The sequence below is a fragment of the Argiope bruennichi genome, chromosome 7 (genome assembly GCF_947563725.1).
Source record: "Argiope bruennichi chromosome 7, qqArgBrue1.1, whole genome shotgun sequence".
Lineage (NCBI taxonomy): Eukaryota > Metazoa > Arthropoda > Arachnida > Araneae > Araneidae > Argiope > Argiope bruennichi.
This window is the reverse complement of record NC_079157.1, coordinates 54,622,342-54,637,340: the sequence shown is the minus strand read 5'-3', so window position 1 is coordinate 54,637,340 and position 14,999 is coordinate 54,622,342. Positions and strand designations below refer to the sequence as shown.

Below are 14,999 nucleotides of genomic sequence, written 5' to 3'. Positions count from 1 at the left end.
TCGAAACAGCGCTATTAAATTTCATGAAGAAAAATCATTATTATATGTATTATTGTGTAATCAAAGACTAGTAGGAAAACGGATAGGTGTGAAAGGCGAAAATGTCAGTTTCCTGTCGTAAAAAATTCTATAGAAATCTGTATTTCTCAAACTTTTGTAGTAAATATTTTTGGGCGGCGTTGTCAAGAGCTGTTTGACAGTTCCATACTCCTGCTTGATACAGTGGAATTATCACTTATTTCTGAAGGAATTTTCGGAATAATTTTTTTGAATGGTTCATCATTTGTTGCACTGTGAACCAGTGTTTATTCCAGTAGCGTAGCTGTGATAAGTATCAACTGAGACATAATTTAATTTTTTTTCTTCAATTGTAACTTCGCAAGTCTGAATTAGTGTCAGTTTTATTGTGTTAATTTTTTGAGTTCTCGTCATATTTGGTTGTAAGAAGTGGATACAATGCAATAGGGTTTGTGTCTCTAAAACTGGTACCCGTTCCTCTGGAAATGGGGAGTAACTGGTCATTTATATCTATATCCACTTTTATCGCTACCATTGCGTCTCTGATTCCAGCATGATGAAAGCCTTGCTCACTTTATCCATATTATTCATCAGTAGTAAAATATCACATTGGTTGAATGGTACAATAATGGAACGGACTTAATGACCATAATGATCGACACGTGAACATTTTTGTGTGCCACGTTCATATTAACAAAGTTCACGATATAGTATGCACATATATGTGTAACTGCTTTAGACGTCCGATATCTACTGGGATCTTTCAGAATCTTTATGATCTGACGATTTTTAGACATGTCTGGCAGTTCACACGGAAAACCATTTGTAATCTCTGTTTTCAATGCTATTGTTATTAATAAAATGCATATTATTTATTTAGATATGAAAGTTCTTTAGTTCATTACACATTAGAAGGCGTTTTTCGACCCTATTTGCGGAACGACTTCGATTCATCTTTAAGCAATCTATCCCTCTGCTTTTGAAATCTGTTCTGAAAATGTCTTGTTTATGTATATTTTGCATTGTTAAACTAGGAAATTGGGTGTACTAGCATTTGTACTAATTGAAAATTCGAAATGTTTATTGTAATGATAATGGTTTTACTGTTGTACGAAATTTGAATAAACATCTAAATGGGAAATATATGTTTAGTCTTATTGTTGTTACACAATTACATGTTTCATAGATATGAATTTTAGTTTTATTTTAGAACAAATAGAATTATGTAAATAAAATAAGACAGAAGTGAAATTGTGCTTACAATTAGTTGTTTTATAGAAAATAGAATTGAAATGCTCCATAAAAATAATTTGTGTGATAATAATGAAGTATTCATTTTACTATGAACCAACAAATTTAACATATTTAATTCTATTAAACTGTCTTATGTATTAAACTCGGTCATATTTCGGAATCTCAACCTCCAAAATAATATCGCATTACATAATGCATAATTTCATTCTTAAATTTTGCAATTATTTATATAAGTATTCCTTACTAATATTTTATGTTAATTTTTATCTAAAAATCTTAACTATTCTTCCCTTTCCAGACCATAACACGTCGAGCAGCAGCAGTTCTGAATCCCTCAACTCTCCGCGAACCTCCGGAAATGCCTCTCATCATATATTGACACACACATCACCGTCTTCCTTAAAATCCAGCTCGTCACACCACCAGCCACTGTCCCACGGGTCGCCCCCTGTGAGGACTAGCTCCTCACACCACCAGCTGGCGACCCACTCGACCACACCACCCACCGCACATCACCACACACCTTCCAATCAGTCTATCAAGACGAGTCCATCGCAGCATCGCAGAATGGACAAGTCTTCGTACAGCCCAGCCCACTCCCCGAATAGGACAGGGAGCCGGTCTGCAGAGGGCCACAGGGGAGGGACGGTTGTTATGGGAGCTGAAAAACCGAGGCGGAGCAGTAGGAGTACACTAGATGTGGTGGGACACCAGCGGCATGGGTCTGCAGGTTAATAAATCTTTTTTTTTTTTCCCTTTTTAATGTAAAAGAAGATTTCTTGACCTTTGACTGGGTATTTTTTTTAAAAAGTTCTTCATTCCGTTTTCTATGAGAATGAGGACAGTAGGTTCCAAATAAAATAAATTCATTATTTAGATTTTTTGTAACAGTTTTAAATTAGATGGATCTATTGTCAAAATCAGCTTGTGGATTCATGGAATAAAAAAAAAATGATTATAGCATATAATAATCTCATTAAAAAAACTTTTTTATGCATGGAGCTTCATTATTATGTAATTGAGAATGCTTATTTATATCTTATCAATATTGATGGGGAAATAAAAGTAAAAACTTCAGTAAAAACGGATTTTGGCGGGAAAAGTGGCAACGCCATCTAGATGGCTAATAGGAAATGCATGCATTTGCCATATTCCAATAAATGAAAATTAGTGAAAACACTCATGCAGAACAAAAGTCTTCTGTAAGAATGGTTTATAATGGGAAAATTGGCAACGCCATCTAAATGGGTAATATAAAATGCATGCATTTGCTTTTTTCTACAGTTAGAATATATTAAAATGAATATTAGTGCAATTTTTATCTCATGTTCCACTCATTCTTATTTAAAGTATGAACGAGACATTTACAGGGGTGTTTGTGCTCCGGGGAAACCCCGGAATTCCGGGGATTTTGAACTTCGATACCCGGAAATTCCGGGGATCGTCTTTCAAAAGGAAGTAGGAATAATAATGAATTATTTATTTTGATCTGGGTAATTTTGTTTGCTTTGAAAGCAGAAAAACGCAAAGTCAGTGTGTGTGGTGAAAACTTTTCCTTTCTTTCTCCAAAGGCAGTGATAATGCGTGAAAAGGGGGAAAAAAACTTTTTTGTTCTTTCCTTATTGCGCGTTATGACTCATTCCCCCGGTTCTCGGACATTCTCTTCTGGATTCTTTTCGGCAAGTAGGCGCGGCAGAAAAAAAAGGGAGAGACTTCGTTCGACTAGATGTGCGATAACGTGACTCTGGGTTCAAAGGTCTTATCTCTCCTGGCGTGGCGCCAATAAGTAGAGAAGGGGGATTTTTCGCCGTATTTGCTATTTGTCATTGATCGCTTCGCAACTTTTTTTTCTCCGCTGTGTAAAATTTTCGTTTCATTTATTGATGCAAGTGTAAATTTTTCGTTTCGCTTATTGAAATATTTTTTTATTTATGTACGCAAGAGAATTTCACTTTGAAATTTCAGCATATGAAACAGAAATTACCCCTTAAAAATTCATATCTAATTAGTTTTACAGCATTAGATCCAGGGCTAAGAGGTAAAACCAGTACAATATTAGCTTTTGAAAAATTATCATCTTTTATGTCCCATATTTTTAGTGATAATGAAAAGTCAAAAGTAAAAGCTGAAATAAGGTTACACCAGAGTGATATTGATATCACCAAAGAAATGCTCTACACATCTGATGAAAGTGGAAATCAAGTCAAGTGTACAATTGATAAATATTGGTCTTAAGTTTTTAATTTAAAAGATGATTTCACAAATGATTATAAGTATCCTACATTGGCTAAATTGGTCAAAGCCTGCCTTAGCTGCTTCCATGGCCCATTAGTGGAAAGTGCATTCAACTTAATGGACACACTTGTCACTGACTATAGAACCTCTCTTAAGATTGATTCCCTAGATGCAGTGCAGACTATTAAATATGATTTAATGGCTTCTAAAGAAACCTCATGTGAAAAATATGGCTCAAAAAATCCAATGACTGATCCAATTCGCAAAGATCTCTTACTGAATATGAACAGAAGTTGGAAAACATATCAAGAGGACTTAAAAACATGTATTTCAGATGAGTCATCTATAAAAGTCTCCGAAAAACCTTCTACATTAGCAGAAAAGCAAACTGCTTCTACCTCTGCATGTGCAGTTCTCGAGGAAATTTCTTCAACTGTAAATGAGGAAAATAAAAGTCAACCTTCCTGCAATTATGAAGTTCACCACAAAAGAAAGACAAGCCCACAAACATCAGAAAATAAAAAAAAGCAGCAGAAATTAGATAATTTTTTTTTAAAGAATTAATTCATGTAATTTAAAATATTTGCATAAAATGTAGTAGTTTATATGTTTGAAAGTTTATGGTTATTAATTTTGCAAAAAAAGTAATTCATTGAACTTTTATAATTAGGTCATTCAATACTTCATAATTGTAATTTTTCATTTCTCCCCTCCCCCCTTCTCGAAACTCCAAAATGCCGGTAGTAAGTCCGTAAAAGTTTCAGGGGATTTTTTGGGGTCCCACAAACACCCCTGCATTTATGTTCTGTTAGCAGTCAACGAGTTAAAGTATGGCTTGCAGAGAAGAATATAAGGGTAGGAAAAATGTCCACATATATCTTAATATCCGTCAACATCTGTAACTAAATGCAATTAACATTTTGTTGATGAAGGTGCACAATCTAGCGTCTTTCGCTATTCGATTGTTTGTAACAGTGTACGCTGTTACGTATCATTAGACACTATACAGATAATGTTGCTATTTATTTTAACTTGACGACATATTTGGCGATAAACTTGATTTTTATTCATCATCAAGTATTTCAGTATTATGTGTATAGTCAAGTTTATATCGGTGACGATTTCTCAAATAAACATTTCACGCTATATGGCGTGTCTGGGAAATGCGAGGTCGAGAAGTTGGTTCTTGAGATATGAGAAGATTTCTAGAAACGTCTGCCCTTTACTTCATCAAACTAAAAGACAAAATAACTGTCTCTGGAGTTCATGTTTAGATTGCCTGCGCAAATGAACTCAGTTAAGCCGAGTAGCTCTGCAATACTTGCTATTATATAATTCGTGGTATTGTGTTTTGGAGTTACCCAGTCATAGGAAGAAGTATCTTTATATTTTAACTTTTTACTATAAATGAAATCGTCTTTATTGAAAAGATTGTATTGATTTTTGCGCCCCCTGTTATTTGGTATAAAACCATATATAGTTCAACAATATGGATAACAATATTTTTTTTAAGCTTATTGTTTTAAAATGAAAATGTGGCCAAAAATGGAAGACCCATTTGAGAAATTCATAACAAAAAATTATGCGGATACATTGTCATACGTACCTATTTATCCCTAAGGGTAGCGCGTCTGGCCTAAGGGTAGCGCGTCTGCCCCGTGATCTAGACGTTCCGGGTTCGAGTCCTGGTTCGGGCATGGTTGTTCTCTCTGTAAGGTGCGTGAATGAGGCCCCCCCCCCGTAAAAAGGGGTTGTGCAAGCGAGTGTGTGTGTGCTATCTTCATTTGAGCTAAAAGTCAGACTTCTGCCCTCGGGTGCTCAGGGGTCTTTACCCTCAGAAGCTACTGCGCAAAATTTGGCTTAAAATAGTCACACGACAAAAAAATAAATAAATAAAGGCCCGTCTTATGCTTATCTGGTATTGCTTTTCATATTCTGGCAGACATTGTAAAACACATTAAACAGTACATTAATAACCATGATAAGGGAATTAAAAATTTTCTGTTATCATTTACCATGGTCTTTATCACAATGGGTTGTATCAGCATTCTGATATGTATTTCACATTTAGGATCGTTGAATAGAGAATAGAGTAATTAAAATTATTTTATACGAAATATACAAAAAAGAAATACTGTAATCACTAAGAAAGAGATGTCACGAACAGTGAGGTCTTCTTTTAGATCTCCCTGTGTCTGAGAAACACATTTTGGAATTATGTCTATCTCTATTAATACGATGATTCTAAAACGCATTGCGTTAGATTGATGGAATTTGGTATGTAGTCTTAGACACAAATTTATAGCTTTCTACCAAAATTTGGACGAAATTCGTGGAAGGGGAATTTATAAGTCCATCTGTTCTGCCTTTGCGTTTGCATATAAACATGAAAACACACACACAAAAAAAACTATATGGATGAAATTTGGTATGCAGATTTATCATCAGAATTGCGAATGTGTATTGAATTTTGGACCATATTTGTTAGACATTTATTGGTCTATATATGTGTTCGTGTGTGAACGCGATTACTCAAAAATGCATCGATTTAAGATAAATAAAATTTAGTGTGCGACTTTGTGACCAAAATTTCAGATCTCTGTCGACTTTCGGATCCAATCTTCTAGAGGAAGGTACTCAATGTGATCTCAGATTTCTTCATTATATTGAAAATCGCAAGACTTCTCTATTTGCTGACTATGTCATCTTTGAAGGTTTGCCTTTCCTCTTTACATTACCTTGCACGCATTCAGGGGAAAGTAAAAGGAGCTTAAAAAAAGGAAACAGGCAGTAGGTTGTTGTAGTACACGAGAGCATAATAATTATCATTCTGTATTTTCCAACATGGGAATCCGTGCAAAAATTTGTAGGCGAAGTGAGAAAGTACATCTTTTTTCCACTTGAAAGACATTTCATTTTTACATAATCAGTAATGAGAAAAATCTATTGCATGTTGTTTATTACAAATTTTTTCACTGTAGTATCTGTCGGTAAGAAATTGTTTATTTTTGAAATCAACATGAAACTGATTAAATGGTTTGGTTTTTACAGTAAAGCTGATTCGTTGATTACAAAATGTTAATTTTATGATTGATAAATTCCACCACTTTAAGATCTCCCGGAATGAAAAATAATTATATACGTATTTAAAATTTTGTGCAATAACTCAAAAATGCTTTGAAATATATATATATATATATATATATATATATATATATATATATATATATATATATATATATATATATATATATATATATATATATATATATATATATATATATGCAACCTAGAATATCGGTTGTTAGACTAAAATTATAGATCTTAACTTTCTAAAACAACTTAACTGATATTCGTTCTTATATTTTCTTTAAAATCTCCAGGCATAAAAAATCTGACCAGATTATTCGAAAATTCAAACTGATGCCAAAAAGATCAATTTATCAGATTTAAATACCATTTACTAAAAATAGATTAATCAAAATAAAATAATTGGTCTTATGGTTATTAGTCAAAATAATATTACCTGATTCAAGTTTTGTTTTTATTTATTTATTGAGAAATGTTAAAAAGCCAAAATTCATTATAGACTGTAAGATTTTTCTTTTTTTTTAATTTCTTAATTTATTTTGAGATTTAATAAAAGAGTATTGAATGACATAATAAGGCAAGTATAGAATCTGTAATATAGTAAATAAATGTTGTATAAATCACTATGTATAAATATTATGAAATCTAATGCAAATTTTTTGTTCATGTATTATTTTTAAATTAGATTTATGAAAGTTGTAAAATAATCAAAAGTGATGTATTTTTTAGGTTCGAGAGATTATTTACTGAGTGGTGTCAGGCAAAACAGCGTGTAAGTAATAATTTTTTTTACTTAATTAAATTATGATAGATTACATTTCTGATAATATTAAGTCCTGTAAAAAACTTCCCAATTTCTGTTTAGTTTCATTTAAATATAAAAGAAAGAATATTTGTATGAATGAAATACATTTAAATATTTCATTATGAGATTTATTAATTTATTATTCACCATTTTTTATTTTCATTATTTAGTATTTAATGTTTAAATAATAACACATGGTATTTTTTCTTCCTTTGGCATTCTTAATTTATAATAAACTTTAAAAATATGTATGATTATTTTTATCTTAATTATGATTGACTATATTCCTCATAATTTTGTTCTTTAATTGATAAATGTAGTGTTATTTAATTTGAGGAAATATCTTCGATTATATCAAATTCAATGCATATTTCATATTATTTAAGTTTGCCTTTTAGTGTATTATCTGACTACACTTTGTTTTAGATTTCCTGCTAGTCCATCAACATCTTCATCTTCATCCTCATCTTCAGTACCATCAGGAAATGGAAGGTAAGAAATAAATATGAAAATTCCTTTACTCATATGGAATTTGTTGAGAATATCTATAAGATTTTGAAACTACATAATTATAATTATAATAAAAGTGCATAATGTATCCTCTTTAATCTATGCCCAATAGTTAATTTTTAAATGCCATATATTTCTATCTGAAGATAGTCATATATATTCATAAAGATAGACATATACTTCTTAATTTTCAAATGATTTAAAAAATGACACTAGTCATTTAGTCATATGTTGCCATGTGAAAAAAAAAACACGAATATATTTTTGCTATATAATGTATAAATAATAATACTAATATATAATGTGTAAAACTCATAATTTTGAAGAGTATTTCTAAATCGCCTTACAAAAACATAAAAAGTTATTTAAGATATTAAATTATGTAAGGGAAGACTCAACTTCTATGAGTAAGAGGAATTAATAAAAAATTATCAGTGTTCATTTAATAAATGATTTGAAATATGCAGAAATAAAACATTTACTGCTTTGATAAATTTTTTGTTTATTTATATATTTTGTTTGTTTGGTTGAGGAGTATATTTTTATTTCCATCAATTGAAGATGAATTCATTATAATTAATTTATTATCTCATACTTTCTTAGGCGTGTTCGTACTCTTTATGCATGCGTTGGAGAAAATGAATCAGAATTATCCTTCGAACCTAATCAAATTATATATAATGGTAAGTTTCCATTTAAAAATAAATATGAATTTTATATAAAGGCAATTTTTGTTTTGTTTTTTATACTTAACATTGTACACCATTAATTATGAGAATTATAAATATTGTTTTCTTGATACTTTTCTGCTTGTGTTTTAATTAGCTTTGCAGAAATTTATAAATTCAATTCATTTTTTAGAAATCTTATGTATCTTCAATTTAATTTGTTCAAAGAAAAATCAGATTTGTATATTGAATATAAATACCTTAAGCATTGTAGTATTTGTTTATTGATTATTGTTTAATTTTTATCACAACAGTAGTTCCCCACCTTCTTTTTTACTTTTAAGCATTTTTATTAATAATTATTCTATAAATGTAAATTGCTGTTAGACAGCTTTTTAAAAATCTTGGTTGTTATTTAAGTGGATTTGTTGATGTTAAATAATGGAAAAGACAACTGAGTTATAATTTGAGGGAGGAGGAGCTACAAAAGCAAAAATATTAATCTAATATTTTAATAATCACATGCATCATTCTTTTCAGATAATACTGATCAAATTTCTAACTTGCTGTTGATATCAATGCATGTTTATTATATCCGAGAAGTCTTTAAAAGTATTTCAGCACTATAATAATATTTCTGGTATACAAAATCTCAAATGTATTTACATATTTATTGCTGTCCTTTAATGCAAAATCTTGGATAGATGTATGCAATTATGGAGGTATTAAAGAAATGGCATTTTATTTTTTTATTGTACATTAAAAAACTATAATATGATGGCTTTTGATTTTAAAAGTGTATTTTCGTGAATTTTAAATCTAATTATTACAGATATTTATTGTAAGTATCATAGATAACCAGATTTTTTTTAAATGAATAATGAGTAGAAATTTAATTAATCCAGGTTGTTTTAGCTACTCATACTCCAAATTATCAATTCGTTAAATACTTTGAAAATCATAGCTAAACCCACAGAAAACTTTGTTACGTATTATTTTTCTTTATTCTATAAAAAACAAATGCATTGTCATTATGACAAAATAAATTGCAATACATTTTTTGTGGCTTAATTTAGTTGGTAAACTTATTTTTTATAGTTTGTTTAGTACTATTTATTGATTTTAGAGTCATGTTTGGCTATGCTGCACGAATAAATGATAACTTATTTTTGAATTGTAGTCTAAGCTTTTAGAAATCATTTGTATTTTTCATGCTCAGTTTTCTTTTTCTTGTGAACTCTCACATTGTATTCTAATTAACCATTTGCATTTTATGTGCTCAGTTTTACGTTTTTCTTGTGTATTTTCAGTACGACAGTCAAGGGAACCAGGTTGGTTAGAAGGTTGCCTCAATGGAAGAACTGGTCTTATTCCTGAAAATTATGTTGAATGTCTCCCTTGACCAAAACAATGATGTTAATTGGTCCTGAAATTGGAGATACAAAAATGCGTTTAACAATTGCTCGAATCCTTTAGATTACTGGAAGATTGAGTGTTAACAAGTTTGTAAATAATTATTGTTATTGAAGGTGTACAAATGAAAAATTTTTGTCATCTGACATTTCCATAATAGATTTCTGTAGTACATAACAAAAATTTTTGCACATGATTTCCTTTTGTAGAAGGAAATATTTTTGTATTGAATAAGAATTTATTTAAATCCAGCAAAATCAAATAAGGATTAATACATGTATTATTGATTGAAATAATATATAATTATTGTTTTGGTATGTACTTTGAAATTTATTTGTAAAAGACAGTGTGTTATATACACTAATAGTCATCAAAGTATACACTGTCTTCATATCAATTCTGTAAGGGTTTCTTTCTACTTTTCCTCCCTTCAAATGCAAATGTTTCTAAGTATGGCAAATGTTGTATATGCATACAAAGTTATTGAAATATCAAAAGTCATATGTAATTCTAGTCAGCTTTTAAAATAATTCAGTTTAAAGTTTAACATATTTTATTCAAAAAACATTTTATAAATATGTTTTAAAAAAATTTTATTTACCTTCAAAATTTTAAAATATTTTATGTGTACCAAAATTGTATCTGATTTTTATATTTGTAGTATGAGTGGTTTTTAGAAGATTAAATTAATGACTGACAGTATTGTTTTTATTATTTATTTACATTAGAACACATGAAAAAAATTATACATAGCATTTTGCTATTCAGTTGTTAAAGTATGAGCAAAAATATACAGTACTGAAATGATAATGCAAACAATATTACTTTTTTGCCATTTATGAGTTTATTTCTTTTGAATAAAACCAACACACACATTTTAAACTTGTGTTAGATGCAAATAAATAAAATATGCATTGCCTTGATATAGAGTTTTCACATCATTTATGTGTATTCTTATACATATCCTTGGAACAAAGATTGCAGCAAATGGCAGTAGCTTTCCTTTGTAATGTTTTTGTTATTTTTCCCAATTGAAAACTTTTTTATTTGACAATGTCCTTCCTAAGTAGAAATCAAGTGGTGCAAGATCTAGTCAGTGCCTCACAAATTACTCCCTGTAATACATTCTCCTCCAATATGACTAGAGGTTTTTGGGGTTTGTGTTGGGTCGCCCTGTTTTACGATTATCATTGTTTGCTCATGTGTAATAGCAAACAGTATAATAATATGAAATTTAATGAGACAGTTAAATCTTTTCAGAATTGCTCTGTCGATTTTTCAAATTTGTTCTCCTTTCAAGTCCATGTGTACATGAAAGGAAGTAATATTCACATATATACTTCCTTTATTAATGATAAATGCAAATGATTTGACCTATACCATGTCAATACACATGGGAAAGTTTCACAACTGTATATTTTGGCACATACTATATGTTACAGCACTAATTTTTTATTTTAATTTCATTTGTTTATAAAATTCTTAATTGTCATTTCATTTTTACTTTATAACTGTTGCTTTTATTTGTATTAGCAACAATTTGTACACTTCTCAAAATTCAATTTTATATTATTGTATATCTTCTAGTTATTTAATGGAATCCTATTCAGTTGTGGAACTGCTTTAAAGATGATGCAAGATATTTTTATTTTGTTCATTACTTAAATTTGAATTTACAAATTTGTCAATAGATTTTTCATGAAAAGATTCCACAACTGAAAAAGTAATGAACTTATATTACTTTAACTAAGTTCATGTTTTAACAGTTTTTTTCAGATGAAATTTTCATTAGTTGAAAATTTCAGAAGTGCTATATAGAATTTCGCTTTATTAACTAGGGAATTATACATTTTTTTAGGCACTGTCCGATTTATTATTATTATTTATTTTTTTCATATTTATGCTAACAACTCAATAGAGTTTTAAACTTATGTTTTAAAACCATCATCTGGATTTTTATTAATTAAGGCGGGTAAACATTAAAAATAAAAAAAATTAGTTGTTTTTTATAAATATAAGTTTTTACAACCTTATTATCAAGGTAAAAGTATTCTGCAGATTGTTTACTATGTATTTTTCTTCTTTGAATAGCATCATACGCATATTCTGTATGATTTTACTGAATATTACTTATTTATTTTCATATATTTAAAAATGTGAAATATATACATAGATGTATATTTCTAATATAAAGATGAACACACATTATATAAAATGTGAATAAGTTGCATTGCTCATGTAAAGAAATATTTCTAAAGTAAACTATTTAAAAATGTAATTTATTGTATATAATATATGATGATTATATATGATGCACTTAAACAGAACAAAGTTAAATTTTCTATTTATTCATATTTTTTTTTTTGTTTTGTTTTGTTTCTGCACCAAATTTAGTGAAAGGTTTTAATAAAACATATCAAGAAATATAAACAGTATAAAGAAGGAAATGAAAAAACAAAAGCTTCTAAAGATAATTATCAACAGATATTTCCATAGTAAATTAAAAATGAAACTTTAAAGCAGTCATGAATTATTTTTCATCACTGCTTTTAAAATTTAAATTACTTTGGTATAAAGCATAAGCACAGTGTATTAAGAAAATTAATATTTAAATGTATATTCATGCATAGGAAGATGAAGCTTTTCAATTTAAATTTTGTATTTAATGGAATATTATTAAATACATTTAGTGCTTAATAACTCTAGTTATATATTTAATGAATTTTTTTTTTTTTTTTATTGAAAGGCATTTCATCACATTAAATTTGTCTTAGATCTTTCAGTGTAAATTCTTGAAGCTCTTTTTATTGGCAAACATAATAAATATTTCAAATATTTTTTACAGTTATGATATTTTATTGAAATAAGTAAAACATATTAATGAATTAAATTAAACACTTTTACTGATATATACATAAAAACATATTAAACAGGTTTTTTTAAAATGAGTTATTATACTTATAGTGAAGATACCTCACAATTTTTAAGAATTTATTAATCTAAATACTTGCATATCTGATAACTTTTGCATATTAACTATAGGAGTGGTATTGGTAGTAGAGACAAACGAAAATTAAAATAAAGTGTAGTATTATAAAAAAAAAATAGTTATAAATCAGTCTTATAATTTGCGTACTTAAGTTGTAAGCTAAAATGCTTTTTAATTTTTCCCTTTCAATTAGTGTACAGAGACATATAAAGTATGTGCCATGCAAATATGTATGTGTATGGATAAATTATATTTCCTTGTAAATTTTTTTCTTGTTGTGCTGTATTTATATTCTTCTGAGTTGATTTGAATATTTGTATGTAAAATGTATTCAGTTAGTAATTATTACAATGATTGCTGGCAATCTATAGGCTAAAAATTGTCCGAATGATGCATTCTGTTATATTTTGTAAAGTTTGTTGCGAAAGCTTGTTCATTTTAAAATTACTATGCTTATTAATGCTTAAAAGAAATTTTTTTATATATATATTTTTTGAAAAAAAAATGTGAGAAATTATATGCATGTTATACATATACATTTTGTTTATTTTATAATGAGTTAGTTTTTAGGGTTATGCACTTATGAGTTATCATTTAACTTTTTTTTTAAAATGAACAAACTTTTAATGTATTTGTTTAAGTTTTAAAATATAGTGATCTCTTCTCAGTGACATTATATTCAGTGAACTTGCAAAACCCAGTGATTAAAAAGTTATTACTTTTCTGTGCAATTGGGGAAAAAAATTTCTGAAATTTAATGTGTCAGTGTTTTTAAGATGTTGTTATTAGTTGTATATATTTGTTCTCTTGTTTCCTTCTCAGTGTAAAAGCAAATTGTTTTATGGATTTGAATGCCATATATTATTTAATATATATATATTAACTTTATAGAGAGAGCGAAGTGTAATGGTCAGACAATTGGACGTCCTAGCTTCATATGTGTCCTAGACTCAGATTAAAAGCTGCATTTAGGAGTGCTTGATTTTCAGTGGCAATACGATTGAATAATAGTTTTTCTTTTATGTAAAGTATATTTCTTACTTAAGTTATATAATAAATGCTAAAACATCAAATGTCTCTTCATTTTCTCGTTACTCATCTCTTATTTGCGATTCCAGTTTATCTTTCAAGCTTGCAGTAAACCAAAAAAAAAATGACATACATTACAAATTTGACATACACAAAATTCCAAAATCCCCAAATGGGAATTGTGCAGTTAATAAATTAGAAACAATTTTAAAGAAGGAATTGTCAAGACATTTGCTGATTTTACATGTAATTTCTCTTAAATAAAATTTGTTTTAAATTACTATTTTGTACAAAAGTTAAATAAAATTGCTTTAATGAGATAAATAAAATTAAGAACTATTGAATTCGCGCAACTATATGCATAAAATACTTATTTATAAATTACATCAAGGTAAACCAGTTTCTTAATACCAGGATCTGGATCTGACTCAAGAAACCATAAAACATGTACCACTAAATTTGAAATTCATGAAAACTAGCAAGCAAAATATGCCTTTAGCTAGCTTGTAAAATATTAATTAAAAGTTAGATATCCTTTAACTTGCTTAGCTTTATAATATCTTGCTTTGGTTTGTAAATGAAACAAGCCAAGAAATTATTCTATTGTTTATATCGTATCGTACAAGTGTTCATCCTCCTCGCCACAAATGCTATTTTTTTTTACCCAAGAATTTTAGCTTCGGACGATATCTTATTGAAAGCATCCCTTCTAGCTCAAACTGTCTTGCAATATTAATACAATATCTTCATGCTATTGTATAACATACAGAATGTCGAACAATATCTCGTTCCAAGAGAATTGAAATCGATATAAAATCATGAGTATCCATGTTTAAAAAGTGCCTGAAATTCAAAATATGCAGCAGAACTGAACACCTGTCTACTTCAATGTAAATTCCAAATAACCAACTCCAAATTCTCCATGATATTAAGGACATGTTTTGTCCGAAATTTGCTTTTATTAATTATTGTAATTTTTAACTAAATA

The 14,999-nt window shown here is 28.7% G+C and overlaps 1 protein-coding gene across 2 annotated transcripts in view; it reads left to right on the top strand.

Moving 5' to 3' along the window:
- The window catches only part of LOC129976084 (rho GTPase-activating protein 26-like), a 258,723-nt gene extending 244,668 nt beyond the window's left edge, over positions 1-14,055 (top strand). Inside the window, exons 21-25 of one of the 2 annotated variants that reach the window (XM_056089459.1) lie at positions 1,571-2,002; positions 7,327-7,369; positions 7,841-7,894; positions 8,516-8,595; positions 9,891-14,055. In XM_056089459.1, the coding sequence (XP_055945434.1) occupies positions 1,571-2,002; positions 7,327-7,369; positions 7,841-7,894; positions 8,516-8,595; positions 9,891-9,982 (701 nt within the window). In that variant the 3' untranslated portion in view covers positions 9,983-14,055. Of the gene's footprint in view, positions 1-1,570; positions 2,003-7,326; positions 7,370-7,828; positions 7,895-8,515; positions 8,596-9,890 lie in introns of both variants that reach the window. The other variant, XM_056089458.1, reaches the window with a different exon arrangement.
- The last annotated feature ends 944 nt before the right edge of the window (positions 14,056-14,999 follow it).